We start from the raw sequence: 14774 nt of genomic DNA on the forward strand, positions 1-14774 counted from the left end.
CAGTAAACATCTCATCTGTCCTCCTCCAGTACTACACTAAAAATCTCACCTGTCTTCCTCCAGTACTACATGTGCGACTAGACATGTGTTACTGTCTGCTGCTGAGCTCTCATTGGTCATCTCTGGGCTCCCTGGTGACTCGTTCTGACCAATCACAGCCTCCTGTACATCCTCCTGCTCGTCCTCTGTCATCACCACCACCTCCACCTTCACCAGCTCCACATCCAGCTGAACCGGGCGGTCTGATTGGGTGACAGTGTCAGCGGTAGGAGGATCAGGATTGGTCAGGCTGGTGAAAAAGGGGTGGGACCAGGCGGACAGGAGGGTCTTCTCAGCATCACAGGCAACTGAAGGTAACGACAGAATCAGTAAAGAACACCTGAATTACCTGGATGTGATCAGTTACCTGTGTGTGTTTTCCTACCTGTGGTGGGGGCTCGTCCTGCTAGACTGCTCTGATTGGTCAGTAGCTCCCTCAGGTCTTCTCTGTCGGCCTCCTGCAGACAGTCATCCAGGCCACCAGGGGCAGTGCTGAGCCAAGAGGCCGCCTGATCCCCATGAATCCAGGTTAGAGAGAGCAGCTGCTGTTTCATTTACTTTGTACAATAATATCACTGAGTTTTAACCATGTCTGAAAGAGTTTTGACTCTGCATAAATATCCAGATTTTTAACCGTTTCCTAAATTTCTATCCAAGTTAGATCAGAGTGAGAATCTGAAACCTGGTAGTTAACCTGATGAGGACCTACTTTCTGGACCTCTGGGTGGAAGGATCCACTTGTTCTGAAACCTGGTAATGAATCCCATTATGAGGACATACTTTCTGGGTGGAAAGATTCACCTGCTTGAAGTCTGGGACGGGGAACATCTGGTCGATCCTAGACAGGAAGTCTGATATGAAGGACTGGAGGGCCAAATCAAAGTTCTGGTTGAAGACCTCCTGGAGGACACAGGGAAACAATGATGGAACTGGCAGTTTATATTAATACTGATGGAGGACTGGTAGTTTATATTAATACTGATGGAGGACTGGTAGTTTATATTAATACTGATGGAGGACTGGTAGTTTATATTAATACTGATGGAGGACTGGTAGTTTATATTAATACTGATGGAGGACTGGTAGTTTATATTAATGCTGATGGAGGACTGGTAGTTTATATTAATGCTGATGGAGGACTGGTAGTTTATATTAATGCTGATGGAGGACTGGTAGTTTATATTAATACTGATGGAGGACTGGTAGTTTTATATAAGTACTGATGGAGGACTGGTAGTTTATATTAATACTGATGGAGGACTGGTAGTTTATATTAATGCTGATGGAGGACTGGTAGTTTATATAAATACTGATGGAGGACTGGTAGTTTATATTAATGCTGATGGAGGACTGGTAGTTTATATAAATACTGATGGAGGACTGGTAGTTTATGTTAATACTGATGGAGGACTGGTGGTTTATATTAATACTGATGGAGGACTGGTAGTTTATATAAGTACTGATGGAGGACTGGTAGTTTATATTAATACTGATGGAGGACTGGTAGTTTATATTAATGCTGATGGAGGACTGGTAGTTTATATAAATACTGATGGAGGACTGGCAGTTCATGTTAATACTGATGGAGGACAGGTAGTTTATATTAATACTGATGGAGGACTGGTAGTTTATATAAATACTGATGGAGGACTGGTAGTTTATGTTAATACTGATGGAGAACTGGTAGTTTATATTAATGCTGATGGAGGACTGGTAGTTTATATAAATACTGATGGAGGACTGGTAGTTTATATAAGTACTGATGGAGGACTGGTAGTTTATATTAATGCTGATGGAGGACTGGTAGTTTATATTAATACTGATGGAGGACTGGTAGTTTATATTAATGCTGATGGAGGACAGGTAGTTTATATAAATACTGATGGAGGACAGGTAGTTTATATAAATACTGATGGAGGACTGGTAGTTTATATTAATGCTGATGGAGGACTGGTAGTTTATATAAATACTGATGGAGGACTGGTAGTTTATATTAATACTGATGGAGGACTGGTAGTTTATATTAATACTGATGGAGGACTGGTAGTTTATATTAATACTGATGGAGGACTGGTAGTTTATATTAATACTGATGGAGGACTGGTAGTTTATGTTAATACTGATGGAGGACTGGTAGTTTATATAAATACTGATGGAGGACTGGTAGTTTATATTAATGCTGATGGAGGACTGGTAGTTTATATAAATACTGATGGAGGACTGGTAGTTTATATTAATACTGATGGAGGACTGGTAGTTTATGTTAATACTGATGGAGGACTGGTAGTTTATATAAATACTGATGGAGGACTGGTAGTTTATATTAATACTGATGGAGGACTGGTAGTTTATATTAATGCTGATGGAGGACTGGTAGTTTATATAAATACTGATGGAGGACTGGTAGTTTATATTAATGCTGATGGAGGACTGGTAGTTTATATAAATACTGATGGAGGACTGGTAGTTTATATAAATACTGATGGAGGACTGGTAGTTTATATAAATACTGATGGAGGACTGGTAGTTTTTGTTAATACTGATGGAGGACTGGTAGTTTATATAAATACTGATGGAGGACTGGTAGTTTATATAAATACTGATGGAGGACTGGTAGTTTATATAAATACTGATGGAGGACTGGTAGTTTATGTTAATACTGATGGAGGACTGGTAGTTTATATAAATACTGATGGAGGACTGGTAGTTTATATAAATACTGATGGAGGACTGGTAGTTTATGTTAATACTGATGGAGGACTGGTAGTTTATATTAATACTGATGGAGGAATGGTAGTTTATATAAATACTGATGGAGGAATGGTAGTTTATATAAATACTGATGGAGGAATGGTAGTTTATATAAATACTGATGGAGAAATGGTAGTTCATGCTAACAGGTTCAGGGCAGCACTGACCTGTAGGAGGCACTTAGTGTCATCAGGAGTCTGCTTCAGTTTGTTGCTGAGAGTTTCCAGAGCAGAACAACATTCATCAACCTCCTGGTCCAGCTGCTGACAGAAACACCATTTCAGGATGTTTTACTCCTCGATATCTCAGAATTCCCTGCAGTCACATGACTCCAGTTGAATCAAGTCATTTCAGCTGCTGCTCCACAATGTCACAGAACAGCCTTTAACATTACAATTAAGGAGCTCAGAGAGAAGCTGGAAGTCTTACTAACAGCAGAAAACAATCAATTTAAGAACCATGTTCATCAGTTAGACTGACTGGAATCCCAACTGGAACTGTATAATGATGTATTCTGTGTAATGATGTACTCTGTGTATTGATGTACTCTATGACGACTCCATGATGATGTACTCTTTGTATTGATGTCTTCTTCCCTCTCATCTCTAATATGGACAGTTAACAGGACAAAATGAGGAATCAGTCCGAGTTCGTCCTCACCGTTGCCCTGGAGACAGACCGGATCCTGTCCAGGTGTTTGTGGACGGCAGGTGAGTCGGGGTCAGACAGGGTCACCTGAAGAACCGACACAGTGAATCAGGACCATCATGTTCTGCTCAGAAACTTCTACATGTGGTTAATTTTAATAAATTTTGTTATTTCCATGACTTAAAAATGTTCTGTGTTTCCAGAAACAAAGCTGGAAACAGAGAACTGACATGTTTTTACCATTTACTGCTGGTGTTTTTATCTTTCTCTACATTTTAGAGAGATTATTCTCACACCTCGTGATAAAAACAATATATCATCATCTAATCTTGTTTTTATTTAAAAATTCAGTAATTATTATCATATATATAGTCATGTGAACAAATTCGGACACCCCAACATTTATTGCCACTTAAAATCGCTCAAATCACACAGTTGTTTCACATCAGGTGCACATGATTAGAACATTCGTCAGCATTTGGAAAGAGGCTGTCCCTATTTAAGCCTCAGACATTTAGTGTGGAGAGCTCCTGACTGTTGAAGTGAGAATGAACACCGTGGAGAGATTGAAAGAGCTGTCTGGGGCCATCAGAAAGGAGACTGTAGCAGCTTATGAGTCTGGTAAAGGATTTAAAAACATCTCAGAGGAATTTGAAATCAGTCATTCCGCTGTCAGTAAAATAGTCTACAAGTTGAGGACTTTCAAAACAACTGCCACCATGCCCAGGTCTGGCCGTCCATGAAAGTTCACCCCGAGATCAGACCACAAGATGCTAAAAGAAGTCTCCAGAAACCCTAAAATGTCATCACGGGATTTACAGCAGGCTCTTGCTACCGTTGATGTGAAGGTGCATGCCTCTACAATCAGAAAGAGACGGCACAAGTTTAACTTTCATGTACGGTGTGCAAGAAGGAAACCGTTGCTCTCTAAGACAAACATGAAGGCCAGACTGAAGTTTGCCAGAGAGAACAAAGACAAAGACTAAGGCTTCTGGAATGATGCTCTTTGGACAGATGAGTCTCAAATAGAATAATGTGGACACTAGAACAGAGGACATGTTTGGCATAAACCAAAAACACCATTCCAGGGAAAAAACCTCATACCAACTGTGAAGCATGGAGGTGGAGATGTCATGGTTTATGGATGTTTTGCTGCAGCAGGACCTGGACAGCTCTCCATTACAGAATCCACCATGAATTCTGCCATCTATCAGAGGGTGCTTGAGGATAATGTGAGACTGTCTGTGAAAAAATTAAAGCTGAAGCAGAACTGGACCATGCAACATGACAATGACCCAAAACATACCAGTAAATCCACCAAGGACTGGCTGAAGACTAAGAAATGGAGAGTCATGGGATGGCCGAAGCCCAGATCAAACCCCAGATCTTAATCCCACTGGGATGCTGTGGGGTGAATTGACATCAAGTAACTCAGAGCTGAAAGAAGTTTGTATTGAGAAGTGGGGTGAACTTTCCTCAGACCGACGTCAGAGACTGGTAGATGGTACAAGAAGCATCACACTGAAGTTATTTCAGCCAAAGGGGGTAACACCAGCTATTAATGGGTAGGGTGTCCTAATTTTTTCCTCAGAATATACATTTTTGTTGATATGTTTTGCTTAATTTGAAAAACAAGGACATTTTTTGTTGTTTACCTGCAATTAACTCACTTTCTTTTCAGAGATAAATAAAAACGACATTAGACATCGATATGTGAACATTTCCTGATAAAGAATTGAATATTTAATGGGGTGTCCTCATTTTTTCACGATAGATAGATAGATAGATAGATAGATAGATAGATAGATAGATAGATAGATAGATAGATAGATAGATAGATAGATAGTTTGTTGGGTTGTTGGTTACTTGGTGAGTGATTTAGTTGGTTAGTTAGTTCAATACCCACCTTGGCCCTCAGAGCCAGCAGCAGCAGATTCCTCTGTCGCTCCGTTACAAATTGGGGGATGGCATCAGTAACCATGGAAACAAAATCCTCCAGCATCCCATAATGCTTCACGCTCTGTTGGCGAGCAACCTGCCACATTGCAGCTGTCAGCAGGCGGAGAGGAGGAACAAGGAGGCGCAGGGAGGAGAGAGGAAGAGAGGAGGCTGAGGAGGAAGAAGTTGGAGTTAATATGTGGAGAAAGACTAACTAAACTATACTGATAGTAATCCAGACTAAACTATACTGATAGTAATCCAGACTAAACTAACCTGATAGTAATCCAGACTAACTGAACTAACCTGATAACCAAGACTAACTAAACTAACCTGATAGTAATCCAGACTAACTAAACTAACCTGATAATAACCAAGACTAACTGAACTAACCTGATAATAATCCAGACTAACTGAACTAACCTGATAGTAATCCAGACTAAACTATACTGATAGTAATCCAGACTAAACTAACCTGATAGTAATCCAGACTAACTGAACTAACCTGATAATAATCCAGACTAACTGAACTAACCTGATAGTAATCCAGACTAACTAAACTAACCTGATAAAAACCCAGACTAACTAACCTGATAGTAATCCAGACTAATTGAACTAACCTGATAATAATCCAGACTAACTAAACTAACCTGATAGTAATCCAGACTAACTGAACTAACCTGATAATAACCAAGACTAACTAAACTAACCTGATAGTAATCCAGACTAACTAAACTAACCTGATAATAACCAAGACTAACTGAACTAACCTGATAATAATCCAGACTAACTAAACTATACTGATAGTAATCCAGACTAAACTATACTGATAGTAATCCAGACTAACTAAACTAACCTGATAAAAACCCAGACTAACTAAACTAACCTGATAGTAATCCAGACTAACTGAACTAACCTGATAATAACCAAGACTAACTAAACTAACCTGATAGTAATCCAGACTAACTAAACTAACCTGATAATAACCAAGACTAACTGAACTAACCTGATAATAATCCAGACTAACTAAACTATACTGATAGTAATCCAGACTAAACTAACCTGATAGTAATCCAGACTAACTAAACTAACCTGATAAAAACCCAGACTAACTAAACTAACCTGATAGTAATCCAGACTAACTGAACTAACCTGATAATAATCCAGACTAACTAAACTAACCTGATAGTAATCCAGACTAACTAAACTAACCTGATAAAAACCCATACTAACTAAACTAACCTGATAATAATCCAGACTAAGTATACTAACCTACACAGAGTCACACTAACTATCCATCCATCCATCCATCCTCTATACACCGCTTTATCCTCACTAGGGTCATGGGGGGTGCTGGAGTCTATCCCAGCTGACTCGGTGAAGGCAGGGGACACCCTGGACAGGTCACCAGTCTGTCACAGGGCTACATATACAGACACACAATCACACCTATGGACAATTTAGAGTAACCAATTAACCTCAGCATGTTTTTGGACTGTGGGAGGAAGCCGGAGTACCCGGAGAAAACCCACGCATGCACAGGGAGAACATGCAAACTCCATGCAGAAAGATCCCAGGCCCAGGCCGGGATTTGAACCAGGGATCTTCTTACTGCAAGGCAAAATCGCTAACCACTACTCCACTGTGCAGCCCTCACACTAACTAGTCCTGGTTAATTTGGTGAACTGGTTTTGGGAACAGGCCTGTCTGTACTAACCCACCTGTCCTGGTGTCACCTGTAGTTGTGGCATATAAACAGGCTGATACAGGTGAGTGACACAGACAGGTATTTATTTATGTATTTATCAGGTGACTGCTGCTAAACAAACCAACAGGTTTCAGTCTGGACTAATAGAAACCATCAGATTTAAGGGTGGATACCAGCACAGGAAGGCTCATTAAACCTGGGTTTAGGATCCCTAAATCTAGTCTTCAGTTTATCTAGAGTCTAGTCTTCAGGTCTCATAGACATATTAATTGAGTTTAACCTCCAGCTGTGTCTGCAGCTCGGTCAGTGCTAGTTAACTGGTGATGGATGTTAAATAAATGCACTGCTGTGGATGAAACAGTTGTAATATTGAGGCTAACAGATGAGAAACACTGATAGTTAGCAGATTAAACACCCACTAACGGCAGCTAGCATCTGATGCTAACAAGTTTACTTTGATTAAAATTATTGTTTTCTGGTGTTCACAAACACGCCGAATTGAAGTTTAACAGCTTCAAACTTACAATCACCTGTCAGCATTAATGGCACCTCTAGAGTTTAATGTTTTCCTCAGCCGGTTTGTTAAAAGTGAATGTTTTTTTGCCTGGAGTGTGGATCAGTGGAGCTAGCAGGCTAATGCTGGCTAACAGGCCAACAGAATGGACACAGGTTCCGAACGATTAAAACCCGGTGAACAGAGTAAGAGGCTCGGTGAGCACGTACCCATCCTGCACGCTCTCCGTTCTCCCGGTTAAAGCTCCGTTAACCTGCCGATAGCTGCGGAAGCTAACGGCTAATAGTGTTTACAGAGCAGCTAACGGCGGTTCCGCCCCTTTAAAGGGACCTCACACAGAACAGGTCTGCGCCTGCGCAGAGAGCTGACGGTTCTCGCCATAGACATAACAAAGAGTAGACGCCGCATCGTCCGCTACTGCCTACTGGGGCTGACGAGCGGTGGGGCCGCCATCTTGGTCCAGTCACACGCTCCACTCAGCGCTGTTTGACAGCGCATTTAATCCATTTTAGCTCTGAATATTAAACTGATTTTCACTCGTTTTTTATTTTTATTTTTTGCTGCAAACGTCATACATGTAGCTATGATACAGGACAAATGGTTTGGCGTATTTTAATATCCATAGCTGGAATAATAGATAATAATAATAATAGGTAATAGAATATTCTGATATTAAGCTCGCCTGTAGACAGGTATTTTGCAAACACTGCAAACACACACACACTAATATATGTTAGAGAAGCAGATAATGGCAGTAAAGTCAATTGTTTTAATAATTTGAAGAGACAATATATGGTTACTATATATACATATATAAACAAAATACTAATGAACACATTAGTCAGTTTTCTGATATATTGATTATATTGATACTCCATACATGATTTATATATGTAGTATGATTTTCTCTGATATATAACTTTTATCTATTATAGCCTGTATATATGTGAATGATGTTGATACTCCATCTATGATTTAGATATATTCATTTTTTCTGATATATAACTTCTATCTATTGTTTTATATAGAAATATGTGTTCATTAGTCAGTATTTTGTATATATATATGTGTATATGGCGTAATCATATATTGTCTCTTCAAATTATTAAAATAATTGGCTTTACAGCTATTTTCTGCTTCTCTAACATATATTAGTGTGTGTGTGTTTACCAAGGGCGTCAGTTTGTTTTTAAAAGTGGGGGGGGGGGGGGGGGGGGGGGGTGGAGACCACAGCCATTGTCAGATGGAAATGCACCCCCTGGGTGGCGTGCTGGGTAATCGGGAACACCAGGGATATCCTCAGTGTGTGAATGTGTGTGTGAATGGGTAAATGTGATATATCATGTAAAGCGCTTTGGATAAAAGCGCTATATAAATACAACCATTTAGCATTTACCAAAGGTAAGGTCTCTCTTCTATCTTTCATATTTTGGCAATCTTTTAAGCCTTCACTGAGTGGGTCACTCTCACCAACGCAACCCTGTTACTCATATTATCATAATAATACAAATAAATTAAAAGTTTTCTTTATTTATTCATATAACTAAGTCTGTCCTTGATGCTAACAGTAACATTATATTCCTCAGCTAGCATCTATTCCTGAAAAAAAGCTAACATTAGCATTGATTTTCAACCCTGTTACTGTAATTAGAGTAACAGGGTTGCATTTCCTTCAGACAACTCATGAGGGACAACCAATTATCTAGTAAAATAAAATGTGTCTGTATAATTTAGCATAATTTACTTGTCTTATTTAAATGTATTACTATGTTTTCTGGAATATAAATTACTATTTGTTTCTTTTATTACCACCAGGTAGCAAAAGTATGTCAATGTTGCAATAACCACCTGGATGAGATTATCAACTGAACTGAACTGAACTCTTCAATGTTCATGTTAAGATTATTTACAACAGACATTTTAAAATGTTTTAATTAATTTCTACAGAAATGTAATGGATTTGAGCAAATATTTGCAATTCAATACAAAAAACAAACAAAAAACATGCAAATATTGAAAAGTTGGGCATGCCAGAGTTCAAAAGTTGTTTAAATTAATAGAGGTCAAGTCTCAACTGAAATTAAATGATTATCCAATGTGAATGTGGCCTTCTTTACTTAATGGTAAAGGATTTATTAAACATTTTTGAAAAAATTATATTTTTTTCAGGTTCCTGAGTGTTCATAACAGGGTTGCACTATGCATGGCGCACATCAAATAAAACATTTCATAAAAAGTGTAACTTTAATGCCTGAGCTGGACGAATCACATTATTTGATGCCTTACTACCTGGTTTTCTTAAATACGTGACAGAAAATGATAAAATAAAGGGTCGATTTTTCAAAGGTTAGGATGCCTAAATCGTCCTCCAATTCTGGAATGACCCATCTATTATTCCTGCTATGAATATTAAAATACGCCGAACCATTTGTCGCGTGAAAATCAGTTTAATATTCAGAGTTAAGATGGATTAAATGTGCTGTCAAACAGCGCTGAGTGAAGCGGATGACCGGACCAAGATGGCGGCCCCACCGCTCGTCAGCCCCAATGGACAGTAGCGGTCGATGCGGCGTCTACTCTTTATTATGTCTATGTATGAAGTCCTCTCCAGTACTCACTGCAGCTCAAGCAGACCAGCTCACCTACGACCGCTCAAACACTGTGTTATGATTTCCATATCCTTCTGTACACTACCGTTCAAAAGTTTGGGGTCATCCAGACAATTCCATGTTCTCCATGTAAACTCCCACTTTTATCCATGTGCTAACATAACTGCACAAGTGTTTTCTAATCATCAATGAGCCTTTCAGCACCATTAGCTAACACAATGTAGCATTAGAACACAGGAGTGATGGTTGCTGGAAATGTTCCTCTGTACCCCTATGGAGATATTCCATTAAAAATCAGATGTTTACAGCTACAATAGTCATTTACCACATTAATAAGGTCAAGACTGGATTTATCATTTATTTAATGCTATCTTCACTGAAAAGAACTGATTTCTAGAAAAAGGACTTTTCTAAGTGACCTCAAACTTTTGAACAGTAGTGCATATTTATATAATGTCATATTTTTTTAAAATTAGACATGTAAGATGAAATAATATTGATGATAGCTCGTGTCCTCGTTCCTCTTTTAGCACACATCACACAGTATTACAATGAATAAGAACATTCAATCATCAAATACAATCATTTTCAAAACAAGCTGCTGTGGAGGCAAAACCTTTTTGTTCTTTGCAATAAATCTTTGGTTCTTTTATTCAGAGCTCTGAAGGTACAGGTGACAGAGTGCAAAGCAGTCTATGTGTCAAGTCAAACTGGAAGGAGCTGAGAACTCAAAGGAGAAGCATTTACGCACAGGTCCTACCAATGACGTATATATAGAGCTAGACCGCTCACTGCTTGGCGGACAACAGCGGCGCCATGGTAAATCGGCGCTGACTTCCGGTAGTGGCAAGAAGCTATGGAGCGCTATTTGATCCTGTGTGAATACACCAACTTCAAGGCCTGCTTGTCATCACTGATGGGACAATATGTGTTATGTTACGGCTTTTACTGTTAGCAGACAATAAAATCTCTGTCCGAGGCACGTTTTCACGGCAATCACAGCGTTGTTTAGCCCTCACAGACAAGAAAAAACAAAGCAGAAGGCATGTTTCTACAGCAATCACACTCGTATAATAGCAGAACACAGAGCCTCCATTCCACTATCCTTCATATTTAGCCTCTTCACATGTTCTGCCTACAACAGAGACCACCACACAATGATAATGAGTGCTGAATGCTGATGCAGTGATTGTGTCAATAACAAATGTGTCATACTTTCTGCAGCATTAGTGTTTCACTTACATGGGCTCTAGAAAATATTCAAACCAATGCCAAATAAGAAAATTAGTGTTTTAAATAATTTTTCTCCAATTCACATTATTCAGTTGGACTTTGAAAAGCAGCACATGCAGTAGTCAAAAAATCTAAATTATGTTTTATGGTAAAGAGGGATGGAAAGTTCACAGGCCTCAGCCTTAGTACTGCAAACAGAGGCTGAAGTTTCAGTCAATCTGGAGATTTTTGAGTAGTTTGAGCTCAGCCATGACTTTCTAGACCAAATACTTCCAGAGATACAAACAGGCACTATATAACGAAGGAAACCATTGAAAGTATTTATTTATTTTTACAAAGGAATACTGCTCCAACTTGTTACCAAAAATATAAAATACACCCCCCAGACAAAAGTTTGTGTTGATAAATGCATTACAATAGTTACACCACTTGTAGCTTCAGTTGCAAATATCCATGTTCCAATAAAATATTTACAGGGTATCAAGTGCACCTGACAGAAATATGACAAAATAAAAGTCTTCTCTGAGAAAATATAGGAGTATTGTAGGAAATATATATTTCACAATAAAAGTCCATGAACAATTTGCTATAAAACGCCAACTTTAGGGCAAAAACAAAATGTTTCAGTTTGAAACTTAGGAAGTAGCCTGTTTTCCCAGAAATAGCCTAAATTGTTTCAAGAAAAGCAGTTTGACGATATGAGATGCATGGCTTTTTAAAAATCTCACCAAAAGTGTACTTTTCTACATAATTTTCACAAAGTGAACAAATTACTAATTTTCAGTGCGTCAAAAGGCTTCAAAATATCCAGGAGTTTTTACTCAAAATACAGGAATTTATAGGCATTGCTGGAAATAATAAGGATATTGGAAAGTCACTGATTTCTAAATAGAACTGTTTTAGTAAAGGACTCCATGTGGATGTGCTGGTATAATGCCACTGCTGCCGGGCTGCTTTGGGTTGTCCTCACTGCCATCTACAACATTTGATAAAAGAATTAACATGGCAAATTCCCAAAAGATGTGTTTCTGTTTCACCAATACCTGAAAGAAAACATTATCACAACGAATGGCTGCAAATCACAATGAAAGCCAAAAACCGATCCTGAATCATTTTCATAGCCACACAAACTGACAAGAAAAGAACTAAACTGAAATAATGAGCAACCATTAACAATTAAGGAACATAACCTTTTTCTCTGGTTTCCCCAAACTGAGGGATGGTACAGCTCCTGGCCTGAGAAGCTTGTGTTGAGCATGTTTTGAGAGGATGAAGTCCTCCTCCCTGAAATGGTTGCTGCAGACATAATTATGATCATCTCCTCTTGGTCCTCACCACTTCTCTACTGATGGCCTGTATCCATTGATCTCTCAGTGTGCTGTCCTTGGACTGCTTGGGAAACCTGAAATGTGTGGCATATTATAATCCATCCATAGACAATGATGCACTGTGACTGTCACTGAATACTGGTAGTCACACCAGCTTACACTGTACAGTTAGTGATTCAGCTAAACTGGCTGAGTGCAGCACTCAAGCCAAGGTCAGAAGGACTTTCTGTTTGCAAACAAAGAAGCAGAGCAAATTTGAGGCAGAATGTCCCAAATAAAAGAGCCACTTACTTATGAAAGGAAATATTCCAAATGGATTGGTGCAGGAGAGGGCAGCACACGACTTCACCATGGTCAGATATTAGCCACACCCACCTGAAACCATAACAACAGAGACACTTACATTAACAGGTTCATGATGGGATGATTGCAAGGTGAGTGTCAGCACGTTTCCTTTCACTTACATTCCAGAGAAGGAATCAAACTGGTGGCATTGAAGGAGCTAGCAGAAGTGCTAACTGCTAAGTGCTATGCAGTGACGTATGCACTGTCAGTGTCAGATATGATCATGCCGTGCTGCTCACCTTCTCAAACAGATTTCTAGTTCATTAACACATATTTTCTGATGACAAAAATAGCCTTGTCACCCGTCACCAGGTCAGAGTGAGACCACAGGCACAGGGGGAATGACGAGCCATGAGTATGACAGCGAACTGGGCGCTCTCCTGAGGAGAGTCTGCTCAGCTGCAGTCACTGAAAAACCCAGCCAGTGCTGGTCTAGGGCCTCCTGGTCTGGTGTTCTCAACGTATTTCAAGCATTGTGACTTGATTCCAACACAGAAGTTTACTGTACCTTGGTAAATCACGAAACACAAAGTCACATACCGTGCTGACGTTCCAATCTGACACCACGTCTTACCACTACCGGAAGTCAGCTCCTATTTACCGCCTCTCAGCGGCCAGTGAGCGGTCTAGCTCTATATGTACGTCATTGGTGCACGTGATGAGGAAATAGAATTTTTTTTTCCTCTTTATTGATAAATCATTTAACAGAACGTTGTGGAACACAATTTCAATGGTATTTGGTAATGAAACAGTTTAATTATCAATCAAGTTGAACAGTTTCATTGCATGTTTAGTTTTCATTTTTGTAAGGGCTTTGGTGAAAGATATAGAAATTCCTTATAAAACACATAAAACCTAGGATTTACCATCATGTATTTGCATTTATGTATATAAAATTTCCCGAGGATGAGGGCATTGTTAATCAAGAAGTCATAGTCCTTGTTTTCTAATCCAAAACCATAAATAATATCTTTCTGAAGAAACGGTTCAAGTAGAATATTGGTGTGAAGTCAGTCATGTATATCAGCCCAGAGGGCTTCTGTGAACATACACTCAACAAAAATATAAACGCAACATTTTAGTTTTTGCTACCATTTTTTATGAGATGAACTCAAAGATCTAAAACTTTTTCCACATTCACAATATCACCATTTCTCTCAAATATTGTTCTCAAATCTGTCTAAATCTGTGATAGTGAGCACTTCTCCTTTGCTGAGATAATCCATCCCACCTCACAGGTGTACCATATCAAGATGCTGATTAGACACCATGATTAGTGCACAGGTGTGCCTCAGACTGCCCACAATAAAAGGACACTCTGAAAGGTTTTATCACAGCACAATGCCACAGATGTGGTAAGATTTGAGGGAGCGTGCAATCGGCATGCTGACATCAGGAATGTCAACCAGAGCTGTTGCTGGTGTATTGAATGTTCATTTCTCTACCATAAGCCGTCTCCAAAGGCGTTTCAGAGAATTTGGCAGTACATCCAACATCTAACCCTAGCCCTAACCCTATAACATTATTAATAGGTTTTAACCTCGTTCTAGATTCTGTTCTACATTGGTTCTGATGAGGTCCAGATTAATGGTTTGTGTTATAGATTATGCTCTAGATTGTGTTCTAGATTGGCGCTGATGAGGTCCATATTTTGTTTGTTT

General features: G+C 39.2%; 1 protein-coding gene and 1 long non-coding RNA gene across 4 annotated transcripts; both read right to left on the reverse strand.

The window, feature by feature from the left end:
- Nucleotides 1-42: 42 nt before the first annotated feature.
- LOC110971726 (uncharacterized) lies at nucleotides 43-7950 on the reverse strand. Of its 3 annotated transcripts, none has more exons than XM_051943246.1 (7): nucleotides 7808-7950; nucleotides 5345-5547; nucleotides 3451-3525; nucleotides 2958-3050; nucleotides 841-939; nucleotides 425-548; nucleotides 43-347 (listed from the first exon to the last, which is right to left on the reverse strand). In XM_051943246.1, the coding sequence occupies exons 1-7, from the start codon at nucleotides 7809-7811 to the stop codon at nucleotides 46-48; spliced, it is 900 nt and encodes a 299-aa protein (XP_051799206.1). In that variant the 5' UTR covers nucleotides 7812-7950; the 3' UTR covers nucleotides 43-45. The 3 variants fall into 3 exon arrangements, with proteins under 3 accessions (XP_051799206.1, XP_051799205.1, XP_051799207.1); XM_051943245.1 differs by having other exon boundaries at nucleotides 2958-3053; XM_051943247.1 differs by having other exon boundaries at nucleotides 176-289; nucleotides 2958-3053.
- A 3796-nt stretch (nucleotides 7951-11746) lies between these two features.
- Nucleotides 11747-13392, reverse strand: LOC127532156 (uncharacterized). The gene is made up of 3 exons (XR_007939443.1): nucleotides 13060-13392; nucleotides 12631-12842; nucleotides 11747-12416 (listed from the first exon to the last, which is right to left on the reverse strand). It is a non-coding gene; the product is annotated as an uncharacterized LOC127532156 (long non-coding RNA).
- Nucleotides 13393-14774: the final 1382 nt, after the last annotated feature.

The sequence above is a fragment of the Acanthochromis polyacanthus genome, chromosome 22, assembly GCF_021347895.1.
Source record: "Acanthochromis polyacanthus isolate Apoly-LR-REF ecotype Palm Island chromosome 22, KAUST_Apoly_ChrSc, whole genome shotgun sequence".
NCBI lineage: Eukaryota > Metazoa > Chordata > Actinopteri > Pomacentridae > Acanthochromis > Acanthochromis polyacanthus.

What these genes read in the sequence shown, in the direction of transcription:
- LOC110971726 (XM_051943245.1), bottom strand. An exon ending in GGTCTGTCTCCAGGGCAACG is followed by an intron (nt 3,054 to 3,450) that starts GTGAGGACGAAC and finishes TGTTTCTGTCAG; the next exon opens with CAGCTGGACCAGGAGGTTGA. An exon ending in AGGACGAGCCCCCACCACAG is followed by an intron (nt 348 to 424) that starts GTAGGAAAACAC and finishes CGTTACCTTCAG; the next exon opens with TTGCCTGTGATGCTGAGAAG.